Source organism: Odontomachus brunneus, unplaced genomic scaffold, assembly GCF_010583005.1.
Source record: "Odontomachus brunneus isolate Ranch 3 - 2012 unplaced genomic scaffold, Obru_v1 Obru_scaffold_073, whole genome shotgun sequence".
Lineage (NCBI taxonomy): Eukaryota > Metazoa > Arthropoda > Insecta > Hymenoptera > Formicidae > Odontomachus > Odontomachus brunneus.
In genome coordinates this window covers 592,883-617,000 of record NW_022639523.1, presented here as the reverse complement: position 1 = coordinate 617,000, position 24,118 = coordinate 592,883, and the positions used below count along the sequence as shown (strand labels likewise).

The 24,118-nt window shown below is 37.7% G+C and overlaps 5 protein-coding genes across 11 annotated transcripts in view; 2 read left to right on the top strand and 3 right to left on the bottom strand.

Moving 5' to 3' along the window:
• LOC116847044 (protein giant) overlaps window positions 1-422 on the bottom strand; it is a 2,622-nt gene extending 2,200 nt beyond the window's left edge. The window contains exon 1 of the mRNA XM_032821617.1: window positions 281-422. The gene's annotated coding sequence lies outside the window, so the exon portion shown is untranslated. The remainder of the gene's footprint in view (window positions 1-280) is intronic.
• Window positions 1-8,736, top strand: part of LOC116847045 (zinc finger protein 511) — a 12,793-nt gene extending 4,057 nt beyond the window's left edge. The window contains exons 4-5 of one of the 6 annotated variants that reach the window (XR_004378644.1): window positions 6,550-6,903; window positions 8,172-8,736. Coding sequence is in view for 3 of the 6 variants with exons in the window: in XM_032821619.1 (XP_032677510.1) it covers window positions 391-525 (135 nt within the window). In the remaining 3 variants the exon portion in view is untranslated. Of the gene's footprint in view, window positions 1-390; window positions 2,944-6,544; window positions 7,173-8,171 lie in introns of those variants that run through there. The other 5 variants (XR_004378643.1, XR_004378645.1, XM_032821621.1 and 2 more) reach the window with 5 other exon arrangements.
• On the bottom strand, window positions 7,234-11,653 carry LOC116847048 (40S ribosomal protein S12, mitochondrial). The gene is made up of 5 exons (XM_032821623.1): window positions 11,466-11,653; window positions 11,094-11,141; window positions 10,917-10,964; window positions 7,599-7,823; window positions 7,234-7,468 (listed from the first exon to the last, which is right to left on the bottom strand). The coding sequence occupies exons 1-5, from the start codon at window positions 11,527-11,529 to the stop codon at window positions 7,338-7,340; spliced, it is 516 nt and encodes a 171-aa protein (XP_032677514.1). The 5' UTR covers window positions 11,530-11,653; the 3' UTR covers window positions 7,234-7,337.
• Window positions 11,654-12,540: 887 nt separating this feature from the next.
• LOC116847046 (keratin-associated protein 6-2-like) lies at window positions 12,541-15,037 on the bottom strand. The gene is made up of 3 exons (XM_032821622.1): window positions 14,894-15,037; window positions 14,299-14,458; window positions 12,541-13,589 (listed from the first exon to the last, which is right to left on the bottom strand). Exons 1-3 carry the CDS (start codon window positions 14,903-14,905, stop codon window positions 13,243-13,245), a joined length of 519 nt encoding a protein of 172 aa, XP_032677513.1. The 5' UTR covers window positions 14,906-15,037; the 3' UTR covers window positions 12,541-13,242.
• Window positions 15,038-17,474: 2,437 nt separating this feature from the next.
• LOC116847095 (mitochondrial genome maintenance exonuclease 1-like) lies at window positions 17,475-20,195 on the top strand. 2 transcript variants are annotated; one of them, XM_032821720.1, is made up of 5 exons: window positions 17,475-17,713; window positions 17,935-18,825; window positions 18,897-19,104; window positions 19,547-19,679; window positions 20,020-20,195. In XM_032821720.1, exons 2-5 carry the CDS (start codon window positions 17,988-17,990, stop codon window positions 20,188-20,190), a joined length of 1,350 nt encoding a protein of 449 aa, XP_032677611.1. In that variant the 5' UTR covers window positions 17,475-17,713; window positions 17,935-17,987; the 3' UTR covers window positions 20,191-20,195. The 2 variants fall into 2 exon arrangements, with proteins under 2 accessions (XP_032677611.1, XP_032677612.1); XM_032821721.1 differs by having other exon boundaries at window positions 17,481-17,524.
• Window positions 20,196-24,118: the final 3,923 nt, after the last annotated feature.

Here is a 24,118-nt window from a genome sequence, read left to right as displayed (position 1 = left end):
ATATATATATATATATATATATATATATATATATATATATATTGATTGTAATTTTAGTTACTCACACTTTAGTTAAGCTTTAGAACAACCTACGGAAACCAGCGTGACAGTTAACGTGTTAATCGTATGATCAAACATAAAATTTAATTTGTTCCTTCATCGCAGATGCACAAAACTCATTAAATTTCTTAAAATTCGTAAATACACATTGCGCACATATAAATTATCCACGACACTTGTTGTCATTAATATCATAACACTGTAAATGATTTCCCATTACCGTGCTGTCGCTTTAGATGGAAACTAATATTTCGTATTTCTTTCCATACGCACTTTGAGAAATGCTAAATCCTTCTAACTGCTGAATTGTAGCAAATATCGTTTTTATAGGTTTCATCCCTTCCAAAAGGGCAAGGGATCTCCTTAGCTGCTGTAGTAGGGAAGGTCCGCTTGCTATTGACCACTAACATATCGGCATGTCCATCGTTGACCACTATTGTCGATTTTCAGAATCTTTGTGGCTAGTTAATGGTATTAAGTATTTTCAAATTAGACGTATAGCACTATATCTATTGCTATTCACTATCGCGATCAAGTATAGAAGATGGAAAGATATTATCCCCCTCCCCTCCAGATGCTATAGAAAAAGTATAAACCGAAGCGTATATATACATGATGAATATTTACATAGTTCAGTAGATTTATATTATATTATGGTAGATACTCGCATAATTATATTATTATATTACCTAAAAATTATGTTACTTAATTATATTACTTATTAATTATGTTACGTAAAAATAATATCAAAGTTGTACAATTGATATTACTAGACTTTAATCTCCAAGTAGCAAGATGTCAAATGGCGTATTGATAACACATCTCTCATTTATAATACTTCATTAATGTAATTATTTGTTTATAATATTAACGCATCATTATATTTACAGTCTTTTCAGGCATCTTTATATATAAAGTTTATCACCGACATTTACGCACGAATACTTGCTTTTTAAAATATTTAACGGTATAATAATCGTTAATTTTTTGTCTGAGCAAGATACAGAATCAATATTTCGCGCTGAGAAGGCTCGCAAGAATACGTAATGAAGAATATTACGTATTGCGAAAAAAGTTAATGCAAAAAACTATACTTTTAATAAAAAATTCCACACAATTAATAATAAAGTCGGTTTAAGTATCAATTGTATAACAACGTCAAAATTATTGGCTGTATTCAACAAAGTCCGCGTCAACGCGTAATGATTATTGCTCGTAATTTGTATATTTTTTCTTATGAATTTATCAAGGATCTTATCAAGAGAACATACCAGTTATCAACAATAATCATTAAATTTTTGTTAAGTGCTGAATTCTACGGCAACCGCAATCGGGAAAAACGATAAAATCAGCTTCTTGACACTCGGACGGTAAAACATTTGTTATTCACTATATATGTATGTATTAGTTTTATATATATTATTAAAAATCTTATATATTTATTTATATATTATATTACTAACTTTTTTCTCAGTATTACTATAACCTTCATTCAAAATGGCTTTTTCCATTCAAACTGTAACACGAGAAAGGATTATACAACATTTGTATTGTATACCTGAGACAAGCCTTTCGTACGTCATTCGTAGCATAACTTCCGATAATTGATGAAGTTCAAGAATTTCATACAGGAGAAATACTTATAAGACCTGTTTTCCTATGCTATACTTTCTATCACCACTTACATTCGTAAGAATCCTCTGTGTGAACTGGATTCTTTCTTTAGTATCTACAGTCTCTAAAGTCATTGTTTCAAATTTTACATCAAACGTGACGATGAGTTCACATTTACAAGGATAAAGGGTAAAAGAGCAAAAAATAAATTTGCATGTTGACCTTGGTTCTTTTGAAGTTTATACTTAAAATGTTCAAACCTGACCCTTTAAGTTCTAGTTATTAATGATCCTGTAAGCTAGTGGAACGAATTCCACATGCGTGACGAATTTTTTCTACAACATTTTTCTGTAACACTGCGACATTTTTAAAGTTGCCGATAGTTCCATTTAACAATCCTTGATCATTAACGCAATTGATCCTTGATGCAATTCATCACTTCGCTTCAAATATAGATCGAGATATATGTATCCAAGTATGTATCAAATTTCCTTTGATACAATAGCAATTTTTTTTTCGCGATGTAGCTTCTTTTCAGGTAAAATACCAAATTTTAAGAAAGGATCAATGAAAATATGGGGAGGAAAGCGAAGATCGTCAACGCGAAGGAACAGTTATCCCTGATACGACGCTGTTACCTATGCCGGTGTCCCGCGATCACGCCAAATTTAGTCGTCCGTTCTGGGCCGGATTAAAGCGTCTTGTCATCTATAGGAAAGCACCCCCGCCGTTCAATTCACCGCGTCGCTCCCTCTTTTCCATGTATACAAATTTTTGCTCTTTTGGCTGCATAACCCACATTTCTATGGTGGCCGGTGGACGGCCGCAACCCGTTATTTGCGATATTTCCCCGTGGCCGTCGGTCCCCATGACAGATGAATGCGCTCGACTATTTGCATCTGCTCACAAGCGCGCGCGCGAAAGTACTTCGTAACGGTATCAAACAGATCTTCGCTTTCACTTTTCTCGAAATTTCTCAATTTACATGTCACGAAGCAGCCGAGCGCGGCGAGATAAACGTTGCCGAAGTATTCACAAGTACAATCGCGCAGCGACGCATTTTCTTGGTACAGCGCTGATTTTCCCCGGAAGAGCGATACGTTAATAAATAGGGATTATACAAAACTCATACAGTGAAAATCTATTAAAACGTTTTCCTCTGTTTATTATTATTTGTTTTGTTTTCCGTTTTTATTGTTATTTTTGTGTACTCAATAAAACTCACATTAAGAAAAAATACTTGAAAATTTATTAGCTCAATATAAACTATATTTTTTATAGAAATAAATATTATTTCGCAAAAATCTATCTTATTTCATAAAAATTTTATAAAATAAACTTCATTTATTTTATAAAAATGAACTTTATATTCCACAAATAAATGTTTAAATATTTTTTCTCAGTGCATTTCGTGTAACCTGTTTTCGGCAATTTTTCTATGTATAATAAGTCGAGGGAAACTTTATTTTCTCGTCTATTACATAGCCGATTAATATAGTCTATCATTAATGACAGTTTCTCGTAACAAGTGATGAAGACGATTAGCAATGAAAGCAATATATCGCGCAATCGAACGATGTTCTATCTAAAGAATAGAAATATACAGATACACTGTTAAATATTGGAGGGTCAAATTTAAACTAATTTCTTGAGTTAAATAATATTTAGTTATTTTTAACTATTATATGTGTCAAAATTTACTATTTTAACACAAAACATGTGTTTAAAAAAACAACCACATCTAATCAACCTATTTAAAATAATATTAAGTCATTTTTTACTAAAACAAAGGTTACATTAACGTGCACATAATAAAAAATAAACTAAATTTTAATCAAATTTAATACATTTCTTAAGTTAAATTATTTAACTCTATTACATTAGTTAAATTAACGACATATTAACGACATATTAACGACATATTAAGTAGAAGCAGTGACGACTTATAGGAATGGTTAAAAATAACTTAAATTGAGTATAATTTGACACTACGGATTTAACAGTGTAGGAAACTCAGGTTGACATACAAAAATATCGGTTAAATGATTGAATCTCACGTACGTGACGTTAAAGCAATGAGAGGATTTGAAGTTTGCCTCGATTTTTTGGAATAATTTAATAAAATGTAACGTAGAAAGGAAAACCATTACGCGATTGTGTTGAATCATCGTTCGGTTACACCATTTGCTCTAAATATATGAAAGAATAGATTTCAGGTATCTCCTCGTCCTAAAAATACATTCAGTACTTCCAAAGGAAACGTACGTTCCGCTAAATGTCAATAGGCGGCATAGATTCAAAGGACAAAAATGACTCAGTGGTTGCTAAAACCTAACAAATATGAAACGCAACCGAACCGCACATTTTCGTCACATTATATATTATCTAATTACTGGAACTATCTCATGATATTTTTCTAGAGCCATGTGCAGCTCGTTTCTTAAAATAACGTCGAGGGAATTTTCCGTAAGAACTATAAAATTAAACATTTGTAGTAGATATACCGAGTCAAAGATATACCAAAAGTTTAATTGTCTTGTTTAATATCAATAAAAAAAATAGAAAAATTCGACGAAAGAACCGCGGGAGGAATATCATACATTGCGAGAAAACCGATTATAGCTTCCTCATTTTTTTTCTCGCTCTATTTTTTGGCCCATAAGTGCAATTTTATAAGATCATTAGTGGTGGGATCACCGTAGGAAGTCCGAAAACATCTGCGTCTTTTAAACTCCGTTAGAACTCAGTAAAACTCATCGCCAAAGCCCTGCCTCCCATAAAAAAAAAGCAAGGGAAGGGCGAGGAATTCTGTTGTCGCAGCCAAGACATTTTGGGGTAGATATACAGACACATTGATGGTAATTACTTCTCAATTTATCTTGTTGGTGGACCACCGACCAAGTTTTACTAACAGACCTTAGAGGGTGTTCGCTTCCGGTAAGCCGCATAAGTCGTATCTCTCTCTTTCTCTCCCTTCGAAAAATCTTTCTCTCTTTCTCTCTTTTAGACGCTTTCTTATCCCGTTTCTACAGTATTGATGAACACGCCCCTTGCACTTCATGCATTTGATTTCTCGACGGAATTCTTTGTAGATCGATGAAGATGGATCTATCCGGCGCGCGAAACGAGGGTGAAGCGTTGGGTACCGTTGAAAAGTTACACACAATTTGAGTTGAAGCGTTAGGAAATGTCACGAGTATAATCTACGACGAAGAACCCGCTTTGAGATTTAAAGACCTATTTAACGAGCATTATCATGTAACACTCTTGAAGTGATTTTAAAGAGTTTTTTCTTTAAATGTCTAGGCCATATCCGAAATATAAGATTTTAATCGATGATCTGATTTTTTAATTTTTTAAAGAATATTTGTATCTCAGCTATATATTTAAGTTACAGAATGCTCCACGAAACTCGATTTATTCAATGTTATCTTCTAGAATATTTTGATGTAATGCATGTTAAATGTTGATCGAAACCCAAGGTTTGAAGTTATATGACTCTCTAAAAGTCTTATAACTATTAAAATAATAAAAATGGATGATACAACATATTCTGCTAACTTTCAGAAATCGAAAGCATATTTTTATCATAAACCTACATATTTGTGTCATAAACCTACGATTATAGATTTTTTTGGTATGTTGTCGCTGTTACAGCGAGCATATGTGCGATGTTAAGAACAATATTAGGTTAATGTTACCAATTATTCCGGAACAAATGAATGATGTCAGGAATTATGTCATATGTAAAAAATGTTTGACTTTTTATTAATATAGTTCAAAACTTCGGGAAAGAACTATCATTGTTTTGGCCAGCATTTAGTAAAAATTAGGCAGTGTGCAACAGTTGTTAAAGTGACTTCGATACGCTTCAGTTTAACTAAACTACTTTTCTCAAAAAGAGGAAAGAGAATTAGAAAGGAAAAAATAAAATAAATTTTTTCTAAAACTCGAGCGTATAAAAAAAAAATACTATTCAAGAATATAGATTTGTTTTGTGTAACAGAACACACGGAGAGGATTACCTGTCAAGAGAATTCGACCTGCGTAACGAAATTGAAAGAAAAGAGAAAGAAAAGATATACAAAATATCCGAATGTTCAGACATTCCTAGTATTCCGAAAGAATTCAAACAAATGGAGAGCAAACTTTCTTCCCTGCTGTCGTACGATGGTACTTCAACTCTTTACTATTCGGCTTAGTAATCGGACACCGTGTGCGTGCCGTTTATAAAAGTACCGGTGATGGTTGGCGACGGTCCCGCTGCTCTTTTATGCTTAAGAGATTTTACTTGTTAGCACAACTGCCCAACCACATTGTGCTTTGCTTTTCTTACACAATGAATATTTATAACAAATTGCACTGAATTGATTATTACAAAATTGTGTCATCTACGTAAAATCATTAATTACGAACGTCGGAGAGTTGCTTAAAATCGTCATGACATCAGCTTTCTGCAAAACAGAGCAAACGAACGTTATGAAAGTTTAATTAAACACACTGACGCACGCACGCCTCGTGCTGATTGGTTTCACCGTCCCTTCAAATGACCGTAGGCGTATCTATAACGGGTTCTCAATACATCTAATTCGTAATATCTAACTATACCAAAAATGTTAATTTCACGAAAATCAAAGAAAAGAGCGAGCGAACAAGTTGATAAATTTACTCGTAAGCAATTCTTATTTTAATAAATAATAATAAGTTACGTTTACGATTGAAAAATTGTCCTTAGCTCTGCAAACATGATTGTGAAACTAATCGAGCGATCACATGTCGAGAAGCTCACACAGAGAGATTTTAAATTGCATTTGTTGCGACGATTTTTTAATTGCTCGTCATATAAGAACCTTTCTTTGTCTCTATCGAGGCCAGGATTTAGGTTGAGAACCAGTCTTTCCAAAATATCAAGATGTTGGTCAGCATGTCATATGGTCAATAGCTAGTGGCCGCGTGGGTGGATGGATGCAGGGTGCAGATGCGCAAAGTCCGGACGAACAACCCTTCCGTAATATTACCGAGGAGAACGGAGACTGTGTGTCACGACCCTTTTTCCATTGTGACATCTCGCGATACCGGACCGCATTATTCCCGTCGATGCGCCAAGGGACGCCTGATTCGGCTAACGGTAAACTAAGGTGCGGCATGGTACTCGGAAAGTGTGTCAAAAGGCCGACTGATTTGCAGGACTCCAATCGGCCACGGAAATCGTGTCCATCTTGAAAATGGGTACGTGCGATCGCTTCTTCATCCTGTTATGTAAAATAAATAAATGTCGATTGCCATGATCTTAAAGATACCTTTGAAACGTTGGTTAAAAAAATCTCATTAGATTTCCTGGATTTCTTGCAGAAGAAGAGTTCGCTTTTCCTGTTGTCACGATGTGCACCTTAAATGCTTAATTATATAATGTTGTTAATTATAATAAATTATTAGTTTTGAAATATGAGAGATTCCCGAAGGGACCAATAAAAAGAACTACAGTCACAGTTTCGGGAAACAGTTATTGTTCTCGCTTATTAAAAAGTTTGTGTACAAGATTAACAAAAGTCCAGCAGATAGTAACGATGTGTATCCAGCGATTTTTATTTACAGAAAGTTTCATTAATTTTCTGACACAATCAGATATAATAGTAATAATAGCTAATGAGTTGGGCTACGGACTAGTTGCGTTTAATCACATGAGGCAAGTCGTACTTGCCGCGCACACATTTAATCTTTACACCTGGTGTATCTTGTAGCCGCCCGACTCTACAAAGCACTATGTTGTGTTCTTGCAAATTGTGGCCAATTCCTGAAAAAAAATTTAATCCTGAAATAGATTATGTAGTCCCTACGAAACGGCATCGAGTTGCCTTCGTGTAATGATAATTCGACAAGTGCAACTATTGTCCATTTACCAAGCAGCCAGTTGCGAACCTTACCTGGCACATATGCCGTCATCTCTTTGCCATTTGTTAACCTCACGATTACGCATTTCCGATTTGCGGAATTAGGTTTTTTTGGTTTCTTAATGATGCTCTTTAAAATTATGCCCTTCATGAATGGCGTCCCGGCTCCGAAAGGATTATTATTTTTTCTAACTTTTTTATATGAGCCATATTTGTGAAGTCTTGATAATGAGGTATGTGATCTGATTTGTGCTATACCTGAATTAACAGAAGTTATCACAATCACTTTCCACATTTATGTAAGAAATGGGTGAAGATTTAGGCAATGATTGAGAGATTATCCGTCATAAAAATAACTTCAGGTAGCGAAGGCTCACAGATATAATACAATCATCTGTAGCCTAATAAGAATTAATATGCATCGAAATACGTATATATTTCGTATACATTCACACAATCCCATCCATTTTTTATTTCATTTGAAACTTTAATTCTTTTACGTTTTCTTTCTGATTCGATACAATTAACTCGAAAATCATAAATGACTGGAAATTATCCAGTGATCAACGATCGATTTTCTTTTCTTTAAGGATTTTATCCTTTCAGGATGTTTGAATTGTTATTCTCAGATATATCGCTGTTTTGTATCATCAACCACACTGGTGCAATTTAGAAACGGCAGATGAGTGATCACGCATTTTATCTCCCACGTAAATTATCGAGCATCGTATCGAGATCGCTAACTATTCAAATAAGGAGGAAAAAAACTGAAAAATATTTCACGAAGACGCAACGCTTACAGAACGTTTGAAGAAAATTCAGAAGTCCGACGACAAATTCCTCGGACTATAGGTAAGAAGCTTACAAAAACTTCACATTGAAATGAATAGTGAGGAAGATTGAGATGAAAGAAAGAAATAGCTATTTTAGAAAACTATTTCGCAAATCATCTAACGATCCTGAGAAGGTGAAAGATTCTCGTGCTATAGAATATTATGAGGTAACATCTTCGAGTCCTCTTTCCAAAGCTTCTCAGATAACACATTATTTCGGAAAAAAATCACGTTTTAATCTCGCGATTATATAACTCAAATATTATAAAATATTGTAAGAAGCGTATGACGAAAAGCATTTATATTGAATGGGCAAATATATAATTAATTTCACCACATCATTTGTATAAGTGAATCTAGACGATAGCTCCTATCAGTAATAACATCGACACACGTAACGCGAGATTCTACTTCTCAGAGAAAAAAGTGAGGAAAATAACTATCTCCTACGTTTAGGGAGATTCGTAATACGAGGTTCGCCTTTGATCGGCACGGTTTGTAGAAAGAAATACTTATTACAAATGATCGTTCTTTAAAAGTGAGACGAAAACGGTCATGACGTGACAATTCTGCGATCATCCCTCAACCTGAACTGTGACAAGGAGCAGCATTCGTCGGGACGAAATTGTGCCATTGTTGTTCACTTCGAGAACTGACTGACCACTATGGTCAATACGACAGATGTCTAGAGCCTAACTAATCCGTCCTAACTCTTCTAGATTTAACCCAGCACCAAAGAGACCATCAGTAAGAGAATCTATTATGCATGAAAGGCAAACCCTTCTCTCCCAAGATCAATGCTCAAGATTACATTGCGAAAATCTCTGTCATCGCTGTTACGTTTTTGTAGCATTCTCGCGCTTTTCCGTGAAATTTTTGTTATGATTGCGATCTTGCTGAAAAAAATACGAGTTTAAGGTATTCTCGTGGTTACCAATCCTACGTTAATTGTAATCCGATACCCAGTAAATTGATAATCGGCACGATATATCCGTTGCGTTATACTAATTAAACTTTTAATTGCGGTTTCAGTTACGTTTAAGGAAATTCGAATATTGCTGAGCGATTATAATCCTTTGACCAAGAATAGCTACAAAAATTTACGAGAATAGCTACGAAAATTTAAAAGATTATGTAATTCTAAAATTACGCACATCTGCACATGTGTCTATTCGTAAATATATATTTATATATGTATGTATATTCTTTTCTAAAGTCTATGTGACATAATCTAAATTGAATGATTATCGTAAAAAAATAGATTAAAGATATCAAGAGATTTACGCGAGACACAAGCGGGGATAATTTTCCACGAGTTAACAAATTCCCGATTCTGATAAAGCGACACGCTTGCGCACGCTTTCACGAGCGATTCATGTGTCTCGCGCCCTTTGTGAGGGACGCAAGAAAAGCGAAAAGGGGTGCGTTCTCGCGGGGAACGGCGTTCTCATACGGCTGACCTACCCCGTGACAATTGGACAACCGCAAATGGACACGTCACCCCCTCAATTCCCAGCGATTTTCGCTATTGGTCACACACTGGGACACCGTCTTTACGCCACCCGAGCCCTTTCTTGCGAAGTGGCCGGATGGATCTCTTTTCGAACTTCGAAACGAACTCTCCGTCCGCGTGGATGAAAGAGGTAAAGGCTGTGCGCATTTCCGCAACGAAAGAAATGCTATACGATGAGAAACCTAGTTCCTTTCGAAGCTTCTCCCTTCACTTTTGCAGTCGGACCCAAGAAAAACGTAAATACGTATCTGACGTGAGACACCTTTAGAATCTCGAGACGCTACCAAACGATCCTCAAGAGGAGCAGCTCGGTTACACTCACCAAAAGCGTGAATAATACACCTGGCATATTGTGCGATTTCGCGTAAGCAGATCATTGAATTGCTAAGAGATTTATCTGGAATTTTAATTTTCGCATGTTACACACAACCACCGTATGGATCAAACTATCACGTCTTTGCTTGCGTACGTCTAAATGTATGTTTGTCGTGTAATTACAAACCACCTGAATTTAAAGAAATATGACACAACAGATAATTCAACATTAACTTAATGAATGAAATTAGCAAATTATCTCAGCACATGACGACGTCAAATGACGTATTAATGATGTCTTTAATTCAATTACATCATTCATACATCATTTGATATCATCCTGCTACTCGAGACTCCTACATGCAAAATATTCATTCAACTTATAGATGTTACAGATGTTTATAAAGATGTTTGTGTACTAATATTTATTCTTATAACATAGTCACTTTGTATACTATAACATTTTTTATACTGTCATTTTATTACTATAACATGTTTTATACTATAACATGTTTTATATTATTTATAATTATATTTTATATTATAAGCTATAAACATTTTTTACCGCAAATAGTTATTCTCATTTCATTTCTTTTTCCTAATAGTTTAAAACACAATTAAGAATAATAAAAATTATAAACTTCTCCCTCCTCTATTACTATAACTTGTACAGAAACTTAAAAATTTTACCTTGCAATGCTGTAGTCATGCATACTCTCGCCATGCTTAATATGCTTCCTGTCAAATACAAATTTTTAATTCATTATTATATAATCTATAGAATTAAACTTTGGATCAAGCTTCTAATACAACTTTACTTAAAAAAATTATTAAAAATAATATTCACTAGTTAATAAGACAATTTACCTGAAGTATAATTTCTCTCGCAGAATTTTGTTAAAGTTGATTGACTACCTAAAATACATTAAATAGAATAAAATAGTGAAATAAACGCATAAAATAGACAAATGGCTGTAATAGTTACATCTGCAGAATATTGTCCTATATTATCATAATTAGAAGAAAATACTTCTAATGTATCACATAAATAATTTCTCAATATTTTAAGTTAATTGCTACTAAACCCTCATCATTGAGTGAAATATGTAACTTTCACGTAATTGCAGCAAAAATTTATCAGTATTTACATTTAACATAAATTAAGAAAGTTAGAAAAATTTGGAGGTTATAGACTAGGTTATAGATTAGTTATTATAGGTACTATTGCAATAACCATACCTTGAATGGAACTTGCTACGCAAGTCCTTGCTATGTTCATCACGCTCTTAGCCAGGAAATTCATGATTAATGTAATAATCAAATTTTTCTCCGGTAGAAACTTAATCTCACGTATTGTTATCGAACATCTCTTCCTTTACTCTCAATAGCTTGCTCTCGCTCTCTCTCTCTCTCTCTCTCTCTCTTTCTACCCATATAGCTGCAGGCGTCGGTAAAACGTCACGCCAGTATTCGTTGCTCTCAGTGGCGAGAATCTGAACTAAGTATGGACGATGAATCGATGTTCTATACTTCTTCGATTTCTTATTTATTTGCTAAAGAATTGATTTACCTGATATTTAAAAACTCTATTGTTAGAATCTAAATATTCTTATTTGTCGTTAACAAATAGAAATTCTTCTTATCTGAAATATTTATAGTGGTTGCTTTCCAACAAGAGATACAAGTCGACACAAATATCATCCTATCTTTGTTACTCACTAAATGTGGAACAAAGATAGAATAATGTTTGTGTCGACTTGTTGGAAAACAACTAGTATACTCTCTTCTATGCAAGAGTATATAGACCCTTTAAATACAATTTTCATAATTTAAAAAGAGGACATAAAATATAAGAAAACATAAATCGGAAGCGACTTAGATATTAATAAATATAATAAAATGATATAATATAAGAGTATATATAAAATTAAAACATCAATTCTGCGTCGAACACAGATAGAAACGTAAAGGGTCATTTAGCCGAGATCTGAATCAAATTTAGCATAAACTCAAACCTAACTTCAACGAGTTTCTAGAAGAACATCGTTAGATAGCGCGACACATGCTGTTAGCTAATTTTTTACCTAGTAAAATAAGATATTAATCTAGTAAAATAAGATATTATATTCTAATTGTAGTGTGTTGTTTATTGTCTCCGCCACTATATCTTTAATGAGAAAGTAAGCACATAATATTACAGAAGACTGTTCTTTTAAGATAAAACAACTCAATAGCAGATTAAAAAGACTTTAATATTACGAGAAATAACAGAAATTAAAGGATCACTTTTCTTCTTCATAAAAAATATGCAAAATTTAATCAAAATTTTATATTGAAAATTTATTTTTTATAAAAAATGTAAAATATGCATTTCATAGAAGGAGCTTTGTTTTCTATTCATTTGTTAATACAAGTCGTACATCAATTCGTTTGCAAACAATTTTTCTTTTATGAGCGGTTAAAACTAAAAACGTTATTTGCTTTGATAATCATTGAATAATCTTGCGAAAAAAAATCGTACTTCAATTTGTATACGGGCAAACTAAACAGGAAAGTTCATACTTTGGAATGATAAACGTCGTATGATCAATAATATAAACGCTAATATAAACGGTAGTATAATTCGACAAACTTGATAAAAAATTTTAACATTTGTGTCAGATCTCAATATATATTCGTATAGTTTTATCATATAAAAAAGTACTGTAAAAAATAATTAAATTTTGTGTCGGATGATATATCTAAAAATTAAAGACTACAAGCTACAAAATACTTCACAAATCGTCCCATCATCATTATTTTTGCGAAAGTTACAGTCTATCGAATTTTGCCTATTTGCCTAAGGAAAGAACCACACTGCTTATTAAAAAATACAAGATTTATTTAGAAATCGCAAGAAATACAAAGCTTAGAAAAGAAGACGAATATTTTGACAAAGGGGGCAGAGTCGACGAGGAAAACCGAGGAGAATCGCATTGACGTTTCACAACGTCAATTTACCATTCGCGTTTTCATTTCACCAGCCGTGGCCGTAACCACCGCCGAAACCAGCTGCGAGTCGCGCACCGTGTCCCGCACCGTATCCCGCGCCGTACGCGACTCCCGCACCATGTCCCACGCCGTACGCAACTCCCGCACCGTGTCCCACACCGTACGCGGCTCCCGCGCCATGTCCCGCACCGTATCCGAGCCCTGCACCATAGCCCGCACCGTGTCCAAAGGCACCAAGACGATAGGACGTGTATAAAGGTGCGTTATAGCCATGAGAGGCCACCGGGGCGCTATAACTGTGGGAATAAGCAGGCGCGGCAGCGGCACCATGACCCAGAGAATAGGTCGCAGCAGTACCGAGGTAACCGTGTCCTGAAATTAAAGGGGGTGTTTGTCGCATGACCTTTGATAGAGATATATTTTTCGACGAACTCGTACGCGAATAATGCAGTTCGATCGAAATTCATCACGTCGCCAAATGTGAGACTCAGACACATGAAAAATCCAAGCTTGAGGTGAAACTTTTTTATCTATTGCAAATCGATGGAGAATTTTTAGACAGATGATAATCTGATTTTCAGACAGTGTAATCTTAATGTTTCAAAAACCACTATTGCACACGTGATTTCACTCTCCCAGCGATTACTACATTATAAAAGAATATTTGTCGTTAATGACAGTTTATTATCATAATATTATAAGAACTATAAAAAGTTAGAGATTTACGAATTTATATTTCGATATACGAATACAAATAGAACATTTGTTTCTTTAAACATGGTCCAATTGAATTTCCAAAATCTAAAGATTAGTCAAAAATGTTTCTGCATCCTCTGCGATCGCAAAAATACTAACCCTTAAAGTACTATGAAATACCAAAATGCAAAAATGGACTACGGGTGCGCATGTCTATTATAATTGTTCACTATTTTGTAGCGGAAATAATCAATTTTGTATGCGAACAATAACGAAAGTGTAACGCAAAACTGTTACAGAAGTATATCCGCCCACCAAAAACATGAATAGCAAGAATCAATTAATTTCTTTTCTTTTCCTTTCTTTTTCTTTCTTATACAAATACCTCCATAACCCGCTCCACCTAGATTGCCGTGAAAGCCTATTCCTCCATGTCCAAGTGCTCCATATCCTAGACCAAGGGCACCTCGTTTGTCTTGCTTTTTGGTTACCTGCGTGTCTTCGGCATAAATAGGCAATGCCACACAGAGAACGGTCAGCAGGAGCTACAACAAAGAAACGTGTTGTTTCGTACGGTTTTGCTGCAAACTTATGTTTTGTCATTACGATGATAAGTACAAAAACAGCATATAAAACACTATATGAGTGGTCTATTTAATAAACAGTGGGACGACGAATCATAATGAAAATATACTTCTGACTAAAAGGCGCGATCTAGTTCTCCGCGAATGCTATTGCAAAAGCAATGATTAGCAGCGGTTTGTTAACAATTAAACGTGGCGCGATCGATCCGACCCATTTGCAGTTCTCAGCCATTTACTTTAACGAAGAGATCCCAAAAGAGAGTCCGATTTAATCTCATCCAATTTCGAGCTGATTGTTATATGTTAACCCGATTTTCCAAGTTTGCGCGAGACTTTATGTCGAAGCATAACGCCATTCAGACCCCGAACGTTCGGAAAAGGATTTTAATTACTTACTAGAGCATTCATGATGACGACGATACTGCGGCGATACAGAGATCACTACTGAAACTGGTGCAGACCGTACGAGACACACCCCCTTTTATACCCGGTGGAGTCTTTTCTCACAGCATTGCATCTCGACGAAAAGAGTTACACGCGTGTGTATATGTATCGCACACCCACGAGTCGCTCCCGCACCCACACGCACACGCACGAATAGAGACTTCAGCGGGGAAGGGGGCAGTTAGAGGAGCAGTTAGCGGGGCGATAGTGGATAGGTAAGAAAACGTTACGTGCGGCGCGTGGCTCTAATATGCCTTTCTAAAGCGATTTTTCTGGCGCACTCGTCACGAAAATTTGTTGTTACGAGACCATGCGCGCGATCGGCATCGACGCCATTTACGTCAGTGGGAATTAAAAGTCGATCGACTGATCGCTCGAGGGAGGATCGAGGCCGAGGGAGATAACGAATCAGATCGGATTAAGTTAAATCTTTATTACAATTCGCTTCTTTATAATATGAAGGCAAGTTCGCACGGTCGAGATACGAGTATATACTACACTGTATGAGAGAAAAATATCTGAGAAATAAAAAAATATTTATTCGGTGTGTAATACTAATAAAATATTTGCTTATGCTAATATAAAATATTTCTTAAATAAGAAAATATACATTTTCTTTTAAAATCTTAACTTCTTGTGAAAAAACAATTGTTAATTCTATTTAAATAAAAGAATTTAAATTTACGTAAATATGTTATTAGTGCCCACCAAATAAATATTTTTTTTTATTTTCTAGATATTTTTTCTCTCGGTGTACAAGTTGATCGGCTTTGGCTTAAAATTATTCGATGCAACTTAATCTGTGTGTATATGAGAGAGAAATAATCACATGATACATACTTCCGATGTGCATCCATTGTGTGCACACGAGAATCTTCTTGATTTAAATACGCGACCTATCCATTCGACTAAATGCACCGATACGCGACATGGCGACATGCCGTATCGCATTTTCCGCGCGTATCTTAAATTTCATCCACGACGAAACTTTCACTGTCGCACGGCGGCTTCAAGACGACGGTTTTCGGTTGCAGCGTTACGTAAAAACGCGCAAACATTTTTCCGCCCGGTTCTCGCCTCCCTCACTTCCTCTCTGTTGCAACCTATCGTATGTCTCGCGAGTGGCGAAACGGGAAAAGGAGCGAAAACGAAAGAAAAATGAGGGAGAGATTTAGCGTGGATCTTTGCTCTCCTCAAATTCATCGAGGAAATTGCCAATAAAGATAACACAGTAATTTTAGACGCCGCACAGACGAAACTTTGGAGAAACTTACCGCCAAGGAATCTTCGCTCCCCCCAAGAAAATGTGATTACAATGTTAAGTGAATTCTCCATTGAATGTACACGTAAAAATAATCTTTCATTTATTCACCTCTCTCAATAAAAATACTGAGATATATGAAAAGAGGTCTCTTTCCGGAACTAGATGTGAAACGATAAAATGAAGAGTTAATTGCTAAGCGTGAAGTCGTTTATCACCGCCAATGTTTGTGGCGCAAGCGTTATCTTCCCGTTACTTGGCATAATCGCTGTTTTACAAACGGACTGAACTGTGAGCCCGATTCGACAACAGGCCGTTATTAAATTAGAAAAAAATCCTTAAAGGACTCGTTAATCATGGGAAAGTCGGCGGGAGATGCAAAACACGGCCGAACGCGGTCCGTCTGGGAACACTGAACGGCAGGGGCCCTCGAGCCTTCGAAAGGGCCTTGCTGGCGAAGCGGACTTACGTCAGCGCGCGTGATACGCCTAATGGTATCGACGCACGTCATACAATAAAGCACGTCATACTGCTAATTTTCTGCGGAGGAGGAGAGAAAGGTGTATCGCATCAAAGGTCGCACGCCGCCGGCTATTATGCAAACCAAGTGCAATGAGGGGGTTGCGCCGGGCACACCCCGCTTGACCAACCGTGCACGGAAAATCGTGGATATCGGATAGCGCGAAACGCTGTCAGACTTTTACAATCAGTCATGCGTTCATGCTGTCCAGTTTGTTCGCATTCGCGAGGAGGTATTTTCTACACGCTCTCTTCTTTCTCTTTCTTCTCCACGAAATCAAGCACTGTCGAATCGCATTAATTGTGCAAAACGGAGTGGATGCATTTCTTAAATATCACAAAGAAATTTCGTCAAACACACTGGCCTTTTTTTCGTGAAGGAACGTCATGATATACACGATTCGTCAATTTCTTCTGTTTCTCCACAAAGTACAACGATTGTATCACGCTATCAATCGCGTAAATGAGAAAACACGTTAGTCATTTGTACAATGTTAATTTGTTAGTATATTGATCGTAATATCAAAAATTTTAGCAGCGATATGTGCTGCTCGTCTATCTCCTCTTCTTTCGTCTGATCGCAAATATGTTTATTCCGCTTCAAGTACAGAAACATGTCATGTAGTGCAAACTGCCTCAGCAACAGAGCGCATGAATGTCGATAACTATACAAACAGTAGTGCAAGATGAAATTCATAGATGGCGATGAGATGTTATTTATGGTTGGTTAGCATCTGTTCGTTTCAGCTACACCTAGCAGTTTTAGTGTGATGTGCGGCACACGATGGGAATATAACCTTTACGTATGTTATTTTCTTTCTTTATACCATAATCGGCTACAAGAAGCCTCGTTTGTTTTACAATTTCAAATATCAAATAATTCTGCACGATATCCATGATCGAAATATATGTCGTCATCTTGCAATAATGCAGTTGTTTTTATACGTGCTTATGATCGTAAAATACATAACCTCTACTAGTGTTTTTTTCCGGTAAGCTTGTTTATATTTGACAGGTCCTCGTGTCCTCGACAATTAGACGGCATTTTAATAAAATGCTCTTCAATGAAAGATTATAATTCTTACAATTATTTACAAAATTTAATTATTTCATATCATTGATTATCGGTATCTGTCAATATGTTAATTAAAAACAGAATATTTTGTTAATTATATGTTGCATGCTCATGCCGTATTTAATTGTTTATTCGCAGAGTTGTAGCCAAGTATAGGACGAATAATAAAACATATATCAATCAACAAAGTCATGATTTCGTTGAGAATTTCTAATTGTTTCTTACGTACGAGGTCTTCCGAAATATCAAATATATGTCAAACATCTGTCAGGCACCTCTCGAAGGCGAACAAAATAAAAAAATTAATGACTGAAATGAAAGAGGTATTTGGTAATTTGCTCGAAACAAATAGCCAAAAGAAAAGGAGATTAAAATTAGAAAAACGAGGGAAGATCCCTCGAGAGAAACAAAACAATATAGATACAGAATTTTCGTGGGTCATGAAACAATCGCTTAATAATCCTCAAAAGAATAGTCTAAAAAAAATGACACTTGTATCTACGAAACAATCAAGCGAACATGAAGATACAAGTCGAACAAATTCGACAAACTCTCCGAAAAATTTGAGCACGGCGACGTTAGAAGACGAAAAACTATTTAATAAAAATACCAAAAATACTCGTCATTCAGAATTTAGTCAACATACGCAGAAAATAACAGCTAACACTACGAGCCAAAGTAAACCCGTAGAGAATAACAATTCCCATGGTAACACATCATTGCCCGACTCAAACGCGACTGATATTGAAAATGTAGCTACAAAGTCCAGTGCACTTGAAAAACATTTCGACATTATCATAAAGAATATACAATCTTTTTCAATTTTGGGCAACAAACGAGAATCTTCGGCAGAATTAACGGAAGCGTTATCAGCATCCGCAAAGAAGGACGAGAGTATGATCAAAGTTCCCAGTGTGAGTGCGATTCTAACGCATACCATGTCACCGGAGTCGAAGCTGATTTTGGAGGCGTGGAAGAAAAAAATGATAAAAAAACTTGGGCAAGAAGGCTTCGACAAGTATCAGAAAGGTACTACGACGAGTTATTTCGCGCGATTCCAACGAGTTCAGAAAATAAATCTATTCGCTCTTAATATGCAGCGCTGTTGAACGACGGAACATCTCTACACACGTGCATAGCGCACAGCTTGCTGGGGGAAGAATACGAGATTCCCCCTAGGATCGAGCCGGTTTTCAAGAGCGTGCAGAGCGTCCTGAAAAACGTATGCCACGTGAAAGGGATCGAGGCACATGTGACTCACACGAAATTACGCTACAAGGGCATAGTAGACTGTATAGCTTCCTACAGGTAAAACAGAGTTCACTTTGCCATCACAAGGCAAACTCTATTCCTAAACGGAATACAGCCAACAGAGGTCACCGCAGCTATGAACTTGACACTTAGCTTTGAACAAATTTTTAAGATAAAAAATGCTATTTTGTTTGTAGTTATTTGCAATAACGACTTTATTCGTAATTTTGACAATTCGAGATTTGCGTTATGAAACTTTAATAAAAAAAATTGCTAATTGTTTATTAGAATTGTTTATTCGTGATTGTTTGTGGTGCTTTATTTTGTTTAATAGCTGCGCAATAAAAAATTACCAATTATTTAAAAGACGCGTATAAACGCTTACTGCGCAGGGTGATTTTGAGTTATATCGACTTCTATCCACGAACTCCTCTCTCGAGTTGAGTTCAAAATCACCCTGTACAGGTTTAGTATGCTGTCACACGTATTAAATCCGCAGGGGCGAGAACTACGTAATCGATTGGAAGAAGTCGGACAAGAAGAAATTGGATTTGAAAGGAACGTATGACGCGCCTGTACAAGTCGCCGCATATATCGGAGCAATCAATGCTTCCAATTTATATCCATTCGTGGTAAATGTTTCTCCGAAAGAAAAATATAAAATAGAAATTCTGAATCGAAAATATAGAATTTCCCCAATCCCACATGGAAGGCTTTTTTTCAAACTTCAATTTCGATAATCCGCGAGTTTCAATATTTCAGGTTAAAACATTCCGAATTTTATACAAGAGCAAACTAACTTGTCATAACTTTTTGCCAAATATTATGGGCTTAATAGAAATTGATTGAATAGTAAAGTCAGTGAGAATAAACGCGATATCGTGATATCTTCTCGTAGAAAAAATCACGGTGAATCGCGTTAGCTCCGTGTCACATTTATCCACAGATTGACTGTATTTCTTGATTCCTCAGATAAAACGCGGATTAATCGTGGTTGCTTACACGTGCGGCGACCCAGCAACGGTGCACGAGATGTGTGACGACACGCTGCAGGAATACTGGACGATGTGGTTACGGCGTTTGCAGCAGTACCACGTCGAAATGGCGAAAAACGACAATATGAGCAATAAAACGCTAATGTAACGGTGCGCCGCGTATATTCATTAAAACTTCCCCACGCGGAGTCCTCCCCCCTCAATTAAATCCTTATCCGTCAGCCGCAAGTAACTCTCGACGTCGGCGGCCGAAGTTTTTAATTCTATCCCTAGCGCGTCAGAAGTTGCAATAATCTATAGTCTTCGGGGAGTAGTTGGAAAAGCTCTCCTCTCTGGTCCGAGTCGGAGGAAACCGCGGAGGACGCGAGAAGAGTAAAGCGAGAGGAAAACCACGTCGATACGGCGACTCATTAAGCCTTGCGGTGAGCCCGGCATTGGTGATTTACGAGAATCCTAAGCCTAGTTTCCGAACGACCAAAAAAACGATATTATAAAAGTGAACGCGAGTCATGGCCGACTGTATAGTACTATAATTTTATGAAATATATTTTTGCTATTACTAAAAGTGCTCGTACCTTTTTTTTCCGAGAGAGATCCTCCCTGCTTGCAAAACATACTTCTTTAAAAACCTGAATTTCTTGCGTAATTTCAGAGAGAGAGGACACATAAAAATACTGCATACTCTTAGATCGAACCCGGAGAGAGTTAAAAACGCGAAGCTCTCCCTGGCTGAAAAGCACAAAGCTGCAAGAGATCTAGGGGCGATTACCACAAAAGAAAAGAGAAAGAAGAAACACTGAACTCACACTTTTGCGACGTACGTGAAGAATAAAAACGCAACGGGCGCGCCGTAAAAACACGGCACCGTCCCCGTCACCGCGACTGTCGGTTAACATACAGCAATTATAACTTTCTGCCCACGGTCCTGGAGCAGCGGCTGCCATGTTACGTGGCTCCTCGTTACAGGGTCCCATAAACATCGCGCCCAACCCTTCGTGTGCCCACGGGGATCGTAAACTAATGGTGAAGCGGTGTAGCGGAATTATATCGTTCGTTGTGTTTCCACATACCTGAATCACACACAACCGGTTAGGATATCAGATACAGCGAACCGCGTCCTTTATGTCCTTTTAGGCGATCCGTGCGACATAGGAGACACCCCGTAATAGAGTACCCGAAAATTTGTAATTTCAATACACTAAAAAAAAAAAGAGAGAAATTCATATTTCTTTAACGAGAAAATCCGGTCACACCGCGAGAACGACAATTTGTTATCTCGCGCTGCTTTGTTAGCTTCTTTTCTTTAAGATATTTAGTTCCTCTTTATTACGTTAATAATAATTCTGCATGCTTTTTACGACATCCGACCTTTGCGAGCGAGATGCTGTTTTGCATCAAAGAACTCTACCATTAGCGTGCAAAGTAACAACACAATTACTGCTTCTCTCGCTTACCAAGAAGTATAAACGTTCTTGTCACGTTGCAAAACATATGCTACGATATGCACCACTAAACTGACGATAATAGGCGGCTGTATTATGCAGCACTGGAGTAGCGCGACGTAGATTACAGTTTTATATCTGCTATTCTCGAAATAATTAAAAATGAAAATTTGCCGAAAAATTTTCCTCTCTCTCTCACGTTCACAACTCGATCCTCCACATTCGCGTTAAATAAAGAAGCGCTAAAGAGATTAGTTAGAGAGAGGATAATTGAAGATAATTTAGATATTTTTTTTTCTCTAAAATGCCTGGAAAAGCCGTACGATGCGCACACACACACACATATTCGAATACGCTCGCATCTACCCTCCAAATAACCGCGTGGAGTCATACCGCGGTAAAACCGACAGCGTTGGCTCGTTGAAAACGTCATTACGTCGGGTTTCTTTCGTTTTGCTGCGGTGCACACCGGATCAAAAGAGCAAACCACCACCGCGCGTGCCGCAATCTGTTTTCGTAATGCGAGATAACGTTGCAAAGTGAAATTTAGTGCAGGCCGCGGATTATCCGCCGTCGCTGCCGAGAATTTCGTCGTTCGCGCGTCCGTCCTCCCGGCGAATCCTGAGCGAAGACAACCATATTTCCGGATTAGACATTTAGCGAGCGTCCCAGACCCAGATGACTCTAAATCTCCCCGGCTAATCCACGTTAATCCTCCCGTAACAGCGGCATATTTTCATCGACCGATCTCCACCCTCTTCGAGCGCTAAGAGTTATGAAAACGATAACTTCAACTCGCCGAGTCTTCCCGCCCGTCCCGTTTCGTCGTCGTAGCCTCCCCTCGTCCTTTGGGCGCACGTGTTCCACGGGAAAACATGGGAAAATGCGCCGCGGAGATTACTAACCTCGCGATTTATCGGAGACCTGCGAAGAGGATGACCTTCGAGCGATTCTTTGGGTCCCTCGTCTCTAATGTAGTCTACGATGCTAGCGAAATTTTATTATCTCTTACATTCCGAAGAAGTTCAACGGTTGTTTATTATGCTGAGAAAATCGTGTGAAAACTTCACGTAATGTCTAGTTTGGGTCATGGCATAAATGAGACGTGACATTTCAGAGCTAAGAAATCTTGCTGCTGTTTGAATATAGCAGCATATAATTGAAAAATGTGTGCAACAATGAAAATATTATGCAATTATATGAAATGATCAAAGCGTATTATTACGCATATGTAGCAAAAAATATATTGTTACGACATATTTTTGTGAGAATTTATTTGAAACTCCTGAGATATTTCTGCATTCTGTCACTGAAGCATTAAAGTGGACTCAAAAGCCTTAAATATCTAGGCAAGGTTTTTCTGTAAAATTACGAGACGTTAGTCGACACACAGAGAACAACAGCTCAACAAGGAAGCAGCCGCGGAACCGTTCACCTCAGCGAAACATTTCGTCCGCTAATAGCCGATCGAGCACACCGCGAAACTTTTCATCCGGGCGCGTAAGAATTCGCGGAACCGTAAGCGCGTCCTCGGAAGATCGCGATAGCTCGACGGAGAAGTCGTCGGACGGGTAAACTGGAGCACGTCCGAAATTACGAAGTTTTCCTCGTCCCGTCCTGTTGGACGGGAGCGCGAGCACTCGTTGGCGACGTCGATATCCTTCGGGGGAAGTTTTGCGGCCGCCCGCGTCGCTCCCGACGGTCGCTCGAGGACGCGCGACGAATGCTTCTAATGGCGAAAAGTTTATAAATACAAGGGAGCTTCAGAGAGGAAAATCGACAAGCGTGACAGTCGATGGTAAAGGCGAGTCGCGTCCAAAGAGTCGCATGCCCGAATTAATTCTCTTCGGGAGCGCAACGCGACGCGACGCGGCGCAGCGCGGCTCGTCGTGCATGAATTATCGATCGCTGCCGCGCGCAACGGTCACGCTACATTTGCCTTCCAATAATAATTAATAATCAAGCGAAGCGGAGCGCCAGGGCCAACCTACAAAGGACCGGATTACACGCGAGACGGAAAACGACCTCGTGCAAACACCGCACACCGGCCAGCCAACTGGCGGCTGGTCGGCGGGTCGGTCGGTCTGAGCGTTAACGGGGTGTCTCGATGCGACTCCACAGCCGTAACTTCGCGATCTGACTGTTGTAATTTCGCGGTGGGTAATTGCGCGACCGAGTAATCGGTCATGAGTAAACGATCGCTGATTCTCGCGCGCTTTGCTCCGCGAAAAACAATAAACATGTCGAAATTAAAAAAAAAAATGCAACGCTGCTTGTCGCCTTCGTTTTTGTCTAATTATAGGGCGCGTGACACTTGACGTCAATCGACGGTTATTTGAATGTTTGCGAGACGTATTATCTGCCGGAGAGCCGAATGTGTCACTTTGTTTCACAAATCGCTCCTCATGCTTGTTACACGCGCTAATAAGAACGAGTAGCTGTTGCTGCGAAATGGCCATCATTTCGTAAACGCTACGTTGGCCGGCTTCTGTACTTACAAGCGCGCTGGCATTGCACGTTTTCAACGTGGTTCCTCTTCGGGGACTTGCTCAGGTGCGCACCTGCGGCCAATTAGAGAGCGCGCATTAAAAGCGATTCAAACTGCGCCCTAAAGCGAACGCGACGTAATTGTGT